At 39.7% G+C, this 8,250-nt stretch overlaps 1 protein-coding gene across 1 annotated transcript in view; it reads right to left on the bottom strand.

Annotated features, from left to right (window-relative positions):
- Window positions 1-230: 230 nt before the first annotated feature.
- LOC106330891 overlaps window positions 231-8,250 on the bottom strand; it is a 17,723-nt gene continuing 9,703 nt past the window's right edge. The window contains exons 3-4 of the mRNA XM_013769286.1: window positions 5,151-5,476; window positions 231-448 (exon numbers count right to left, since the gene is read on the bottom strand). Of these exons, the coding sequence (XP_013624740.1) occupies window positions 374-448; window positions 5,151-5,476 (401 nt within the window). The 3' untranslated portion in view covers window positions 231-373. The remainder of the gene's footprint in view (window positions 449-5,150; window positions 5,477-8,250) is intronic.

The following is an 8,250-nucleotide window of genomic DNA, read 5'->3' as shown; positions in this document are numbered from 1 at the left end:
TATACTAGCTTAGAAATAAAAGGGTAAAATAGTAAAATGCGCAACCATCTCTAGCCTGGGACATGAGCCTGCGATTGTTGATCTTCCACCGCGGCTTACACATCCCGCGGACATCGCCTGCGAAACGCCCTGGTCGAATTCGTCGTGACACGGCCGCGACCACCTAAAGCTCGCGATGATCACTTGCGGTCGACAACTTCACTTCACAGCCTCCATACGTCGCGGCGAAATCTCCTGGCATTTCGCGTCGACACCTTGCAGCTGCCAATACTATCCCGCAAAGGTTGCCTACGGTTGCTCGTCTAAGTTTCACTCGTCTTCATCCTTCGTCACCGGTTCATCTCCGAATCAAGGCTGAGCTCGTTCATCTTCGTCATGGTGTGCATATCCGTGACTGCGCCACCGTTTCCTCCAAGCTGGGACCACCGGACCAAGATTTCACGAGTACTTTGATAAGCTAGCTGTTCCATTGGCGTTTGTGCAGAAGAAGAGAAGTGGCTGAGTAAAGCATGAGAGTGAGAAGAGACTCCTTATGAGAAGGAGGGTTTGAATAAAGAATAAGTATTATTATATGAGGGTTTGAATAAAGAATAAGTATTATTATATGATGTTATGTCGTTTTGGTATTTCATCTCTATTAAAGGGGGAGTGTCCCTTATGGAAAACCTTATCAAATGATCAATTAACAAATTAATGCTCTCTCTTATCTCTTCTCTCTCCTTCTTGTTACGAAGATAAGCACCAGTTTATCATTGGTATCAGAGCTTGTGATGGCTCCTCAAACTCACTCTGAACGGATCACGGCTCTCGAGAGTCAGATCACGGGGATGACAACGGCGATCGATGAGATACGGAGTGTCTCGATGAGGAGCGAACAAACGTTGCTGGAGGTGACGGCGAAGAACGATAAGAAGTTCCTGGAGATCGATAAGAAGGCAGAGGAGCGCCACGCTCAGCTGGTGGCCATGTTTCTGAAACAACCATGTTCTGGATCTCGATCTGAGTTAAACCCTAACTCGAATCTGGGGGACAACAAGAAGAAATTACACGAAGAGGTAACGATCCGAGCCACCAAAGGGTTGTTGCAGCTGAATGAGAAAGCGATTCCTCTCCGATCAGGGGAGATGAGCACTCCAATTTACCAAGGAGGATCTTCTGGGTATTCGGCTCAACAGAAGTCGGAGTCTCCACCGAAGAAGTTAGAGCTGCCAGATTTCGAAGGTAAAAACCCGGATGATTGGATTTTTCGTGTAGAGAAGTGTTTTTCGGTGAATCAAACAGAGGAAGAAGAGAAGCTCTCTTTGGCGATGGCAAGTATGGTGGGTGGTTCTGTGACGTGGTTGAGAATGATTAAGGATCGGGAAGAGCCGAATAATTGGGGAGATTTCAAGGTGAAACTTAAGAGAAGGTTCAAGGCTACCAGAGGGGGAACCATTGTGAGTCAGATGCTGAGGTTGCGCCAAACCGATACTATACAGGAATACCGTGAGCAGTTTGAGGAACTATCGGCGGAGGTACCTCACGTACCTAATGATGTTTTGGAGGAAATGTTCTTGCACGGGATAAAAAGGAGTCTGAGGGAGCAAGTCGTTAGACTTAGGCCTTTGGGTATGGATGAGATTGTGGAGATGGCACAAATCATTGAGGCACAGGAGAACGAGCGAAGTTCTTACAATTCGAGGTCCTTTCATCGAACGAACTCGGCCCCTGCACTCAACAATAGTCAGAGAAACTCGAACTTCTCAATGGGAAGGCAGAGTGAGGTCACACCTAACCGGAAGTCTTTTGAATCGCAGCGTGAGAATAAGGGAAGTGAGTCGAAGAGGCCAATACAAAACCCTTGTCGTCATTGCGGTGAGAGATTCTTTTCTGGGCACAAGTGTAAAGTTTTTCAAAAGTACAAGTGCCTTGAAGTTGAGGAGGAATCAGAACGAGATGAGGAGTTAGATAGAGGTTCTGAAGAGGAAGAAGAACCTCAGAAGCAACAAGAGCTGCAGGTCCTGTCTCTGAAGTCTATGGTAGGAATCACTACTAAGAAGACATTGAGGATAAGAGGTTATATCGGAGATGCGGAAGTAGTGGTTCTCATTGATTCGGGGGCGTCATTGAAGAGTTGTTGGACGAATTAGCAGGAGCGTCGATCTTCTCCAAGTTAGACCTCAAGTCATGTTACCACCAGATAAGGGTTAAGGAGAGTGATGTGGGTAAGACAGCTTTCAAGACGCATGAAGGTCATTATGAGTTCTTAGTGATGCCGTTCGGCCTCACTAACGCACCGGCGACTTTTCAATCTGTAATGAACGAAATCTTCAAGCCATATCTGAGGAAGTTCGTCTTAGTGTTCTTCGACGACATCTTAGTATACAGTCGTGATGAGAAGGAACACCAGAAGCATCTAAAGATTGTGTTACAAATCTTGAAGGAACACATCTTCTATGCGAACGAAAAGAAGTGTGCCTTTGCACAGAGGGAGGTAGCTTATCTGGGCCATGTGATATCAAAGGAAGGAGTATCAGCTGACCCAGAGAAGATAAAAGCAATGAGAAGCTGGGCAGTACCCAAGAATGTTACGGCTTTGCGTGGGTTCCTTGGCTTGACTGGATACTACCGGAGATTTGTATTGAGTTATGGGAAGATTGCACTGCCTCTAATAGATTTGCTTAAAAAAGAAGGGTTTTGTTGGTCAGAGGCAGCTCAGAAGGCTTTCGCTAAGCTAAAGGAAGCAATGTGCAAGTTACCAGTATTGAGGCTTCCGGATTTCACTAAGCCTTTTGTAGTGGAAACTGATGCTTCAGGAGTTGGCATTGGTGCGGTTTTATCTCAAGATGACAGACCAATCGCGTATATCAGTAAGGGATTCTCTAGCAAGGGTCGTGTGAAGTCGGTTTACGAGAGAGAGCTACTGGCCATAGTGTTTGCCGTCACCAAATGGAGACATTATCTGACGGGGCATCAGTTCACAATTCGAACTGATCAGAAGAGTCTGAGGCACTTGCTAGAGCAGAAAGCGGTCACGGTGGAACAATAGAGATGAGCTTCTAAGTTGTTGGGATTGAATTACACGATTGAGTACAGGACTGGCAAGGAAAATAGAGTGGTTGACGCACTATCAAGACGAGTAGAGCTCACTGAGTTCAAAGAGTTTCAGCTGACAGCACCATTGTCAATTGATATGGAGGAATTGGCATTGCAAGTGGAGCGAGATGAGGCTTTACAAGCCATCATTAAGGGCGTTGGAAAGGGTGAACCAGAGTTTGACGGTTATCATGTGAAGGAGGGTGTTCTGTTTAAAGATCGGCGTTTGGTGATTCCCACCAGTTCACCTTTCATACCTACGTTGCTGAGCCAATTTCATGCGAGTGCGATAGGAGGGCATGAAGGGGTTCTTAAAACTTTTAAGAGAATGGCGAGAGAGGTTTATTGGAAAGGGATGAGAAGTGATGTGACTGCGTTTATAAAGGCTTGTGAAGTTTGTCAGAGGAACAAGTATTCGACCTTGTCGCCGGCGGCGTTACTTTCTCCGTTACCAATACCGGAGCAGGTTTGGTCTGATATATGTCTGGATTTTGTGGAAGGATTACCAAGTTCAAAGGGGTTCGAGGTGATATTGGTTGTGGTCGACAGATTGACTAAGTATGCTCACTTCATACCATTGAAGCATCCGTTTACGGCGAAGTCTGTGGCAGAAGTTTTTGTGAAAGAGGTGATTAAACTACATGGGTTTCCTGAGACTATGGTATCTGATAGAGACAAGGTCTTCTTGAGCAAATTCTGGTCAGCTCTCTTTCAGAGTCAGGGAACTGCATTGCACAAGAGTACCGCTTACCATCCGCAATCTGATGGCCAAACAGAAGTGGTCAATAGGTGTTTGGAGGCGTATTTGAGGTGTTTCGCAGGGCGTAAGCCTTCGTTTTGGAGTCAGTGGCTTCCTTGGGCAGAGTATTGGTACAATACATCACACCATTCTTCGTTCAATACCACACCGTTCCGTGCTTTGTATGGGAGAGATCCTCCAAGATTGTTGAGGTTTGGGGATATACCGTCAGCGACTGCAGAGGTAGAGGAGCTGATTCTGAATCGAGATGTATTGTTGCAGGAGTTGCGAGACAATTTGGTGACAGCGCAAGCGAGAATGCAGGCTTCGGCGAACAAGCATCGCAGAGCTGTTGAGTTTGAAGTTGGAGACTGGGTCTATCTGAAGTTACGGCCTTATAGACAAACAACGGTGGCGATGCGTAAGGCAGAGAAGCTGGCACCTCGGTTCTTTGGGCCATATCTCATCGAGAAGCGTGTGGGAAAAGTAGCTTACAAGTTGGCTCTACATGGGCATCGTCAAATCCACTCAGTGTTTCATGTCTCTCAACTGAAGCAAGCGGTTGAGCCGCAGACCAGAGTTCAGGAACTTCCGTTGATCCTGTCTTCTTCATTTGAGTGGAACACGGAACCTGAAGAAGTGTTGAGCATAAGGAGATCGGAAGTAAGCAAACAAGCGGAGGTGTTAATCAAATGGAGAGGTCTGCCTGAGTTTGAGAGTACATGGGAGCCTATCAAGGCGATAACAGAGCAGTATCCAGAGTTCCAGCTTGAGAACAAGCTGAGTCTTCTTCGAGGGGGTATTGATAAGCTAGATGTTCCATTGGCGTTTGTGCAGAAGAAGAGAAGTGGCTGAGTAAAGCATGAGAGTGAGAAGAGACTCCTTGTGAGAAGGAGGGTTTGAATAAAGAATAAGTATTATTATATGATGCTATGTCGTTTTGGTATTTCATCTCAATTAAAAGAGGAGTGTCCCTTATGGAAAACCTTATCAAATGATCAATTAACAAATTAATATTCTCTCCTATCTCTTCTCTCTCCTTCTTGTTACGAAGATAAGCACCAGCTTATCATTGAGCTTATCTTCGTAACAAGAAGGAGAGAGAAGAGATAGGAGAGAATATTAATTTGTTAATTGATCATTTGATAAAGTTTTCCATAAGGGACACTCCTCTTTTAATTGAGATGAAATACCAAAACGACATAGCATCATATAATAATACTTATTCTTTATTCAAATCCTCGTTCTTACAGGGAGTCTCTTCTCACTCTCATGCTTTACTCGGCCACTTCTCTTCTTCTGCACAAACGCTAATGGAACAGCTAGCTTATCATACTTCATCTCCGGAATCAAGCTTCAGCCACGACCAATCTCTGCTCAACCTCCATGGCTTCAATGTCTCCATCTCCGCCGCTTGCGCCACCACAAACCCCGTCTTCACTCCGGCGTGCTCTGATCCATCCGTGTCGTGCTCACAACCAAACAGGCTCGCCGTCGTCAGCAACCAGAGCCGGCGAGAAGAAGAATCGAGCAACAATGGTGGAATTTGGCGTTTTTGCACATCTGGCCCTTCAGGTTTTGAGTTTTTACTCTTTGACCCCAAAACTATTGAATTCACAGAAAGGTCCACCCGAATCAGCCCCAAAACTTTCAATTGTGCATCTTAGACCATATCAAATGCAATTATGTATGCAAATACAATTTAACATCTAAATGCAACCTAGAATGATCATAATAAACATAAATATAAATCTAAGACTCATTAAAATCATGAAATATCAATAGTATAGCATATGATTGTTAGTGAGAAGCAGCAAAATCGCCTATGTCGAGTTGAAGAATGATTTATGTTTTTTTTCATCTTCTTTCTCTAGTGCAACATTAATAAAAACTCTATAAATTATTAATGTTGAGATTATGATATTTATTAACTTATAAAAAGTTTAATTTTCTGGATTTTCTTATTTTAGAATATATTTTTTATAAAAGAGAAAATAATTTATTTTACTGTATATATATTAGTTAATTTTTAAAAATTTAAATTTCATATTATTTTTATTATAATATTTGGTGTATAGAAAACATGTTTTGTAAAATTTAAATATGGTTTATATATAATTTTACTAAATATTAGTGAAATATATTGAATTGCTAATAAAATATAGAGATAATTCTATTACAAAGAAACAAATAGGTTTATTTTTGATGGAATATATATAAAGCCTGTCATGTTAAACATTTAGTATGCCGATCAGAGGAAGCATAGTAACTCTTAACTTATTTTATGTGTTTTTAGCTTAGTTAGTTGATGCAAGTGAAGTGTAAATCCCTCCAAGCTAAATTTACATCATGCAACAAAAGGTATTCCGAATAAAATTGATGTAAATTATAAATGTAAATGTTTTTTTTTAAATCTTCATATAAAAGTAGTGATCAAGAGCATTTAGAGATCATTAACATTTAGTAAATGCTTTTCCAAATGATTTTCTAACAAATGTTAATTGGATAATATAGAGCATAATAATCTACCAATCAAGGCCAAAGACTAGAATATGATCCAAGTTAAAACATGGCTTATGCTTGTTTACATGTTTATAATAAAATGTATTCTATGAATGAAATGGTGAGATTAAAAAGTTTGATGTGCATATGAACTTTTGTATGTTGTTTATTTGGGCTAATAATAAACAATTTATGGTAATAACTAAGATGATTTTTTGTCGTATATATGGATGCAGAGTTACCGATATGGTTTACAGAGTCAACATGAGTCTGTGTTTGCTGTAAAAAAAAAGATATATTTTTATGCTTTTGTAAATGGATGAAACATACAAATATTTAGTTTTGGACTACTCATCGTTTGTTTTATTGTTTCAGAGCCTATTAAACTTTTTGGATGTAAAGGTTCATTAATATTTTATGATAAAGCATAATGTGTAACCATTTCCTATTTTACAATTAGATTTTTTTATAAATTATTAAGATTTTAAATTTAATGATAAATATTTTTAAATTTATATTGTTTGTTATTACTTGCACCAAATCCATATCCCGTTAATATATCTCACAGTATATTTTCTAAAATAAAAAATAGTTGTAATATCATATCAATATTAATATATTAATATATATATATATATATATCTATATATATAAAAAATGTTGGTCTCTCTCTTGTGAAGACACCTCAGCGCCACGTTATTAAGTCGAGTGTTCTGGTCTCGACGTGTGTCCGTCAACTCCAAAGTGCTGCGTTTCAATTAAAGGGATAAGTATAATTTGGAATTTCTAAAAAACCAAGAAGTTTGACTTATGATGGACCATACAGCAAGACTATTATTTTAAAAGTTGGTCTGTAAGAAAAACATTATTTGACTTAGGTTATGACATGTTTCTTCTTCTTCCCGCTGAGAAAAAACTGCGCCATTACTGTTCTCTGTTAGATTTATTAAATACAATTAATATTTTCATTAATATTACCGATCCACTCATCCAAGAGGTCTCATTCCATACATCTCCTATCTCAAATTGTTGTGGATTTACACCTATAAATAAATGAGTTCAATTCAGTGAAGATCATCCTTTTTTCCTTCTAAATCATTTCGTAGATTTCTACAGTCTTTTTTCGATTGTCGGCAACAGATTATTCTGTGTTGATAGCTGCTTGATTATGAAACAAATATTGCTGTAGATTTGCTTGATAATCAGCTAGAGTTTGTTTTCCAGTGATTTATTCTCACCAGATAACCAGTCTCCGATCTAATCGAGGAATATTTCGAGACTTTGTTCTTAATTCTCTCATGTCTTGCGATTGATAGACTCTACTATCAGGAATAAAATCTCAGATCTTCGGGATTCTAATCCTAATCTCTCCTCTTAGTTGATGCAAGTTTGGTACTTTACCTCCTGATGCTTCCTGGTTTGCCAATGTAGCAGATGATTTCTTTCGTGCACTCCATCTCTCGGATCTTCGTCAATCTTCGACAAAACCAAAGTCTGCATGTATCTTCCAGAATTGACTTTTCCTCAACTTGATTGGGTTTTGATGGGCCTCTTCGTGATTCTATCCAATGGGATACTATCATGGGCAACTGGTTTCATTGATATAAAACTCTAGGCTATTATAATACTAGAATTTTTATTTGAAGTCTGAATCGAATATGCCCCATTGGGGATGTAATATTTTACACTTTTTTTTAATTGAATATCAGCTCTCAAATAAATAAATAAACTGATGAGATAAAGACGCATTTGATTTTTCTCAAGGCCTTTCTTTTAAGATGATGGTGACGAAAATATATATTAAAAAAATAGTGTAAATAGCTTTTTTACGACTGTCCGATCATATATTTTTGTTAACTTTATTGAATAGAGTTATTTAGTAATGTTAAATCAAAACCCGATTCAAAGAAATACAAATACAAAGTAGTAAATGC

Source organism: Brassica oleracea, chromosome C3, assembly GCF_000695525.1.
Source record: "Brassica oleracea var. oleracea cultivar TO1000 chromosome C3, BOL, whole genome shotgun sequence".
NCBI classification, from domain to species: domain Eukaryota; kingdom Viridiplantae; phylum Streptophyta; class Magnoliopsida; order Brassicales; family Brassicaceae; genus Brassica; species Brassica oleracea.
The sequence above is the reverse complement of the archived record's forward strand: the minus strand, read 5'-3'. Positions and strand labels throughout refer to the sequence as shown.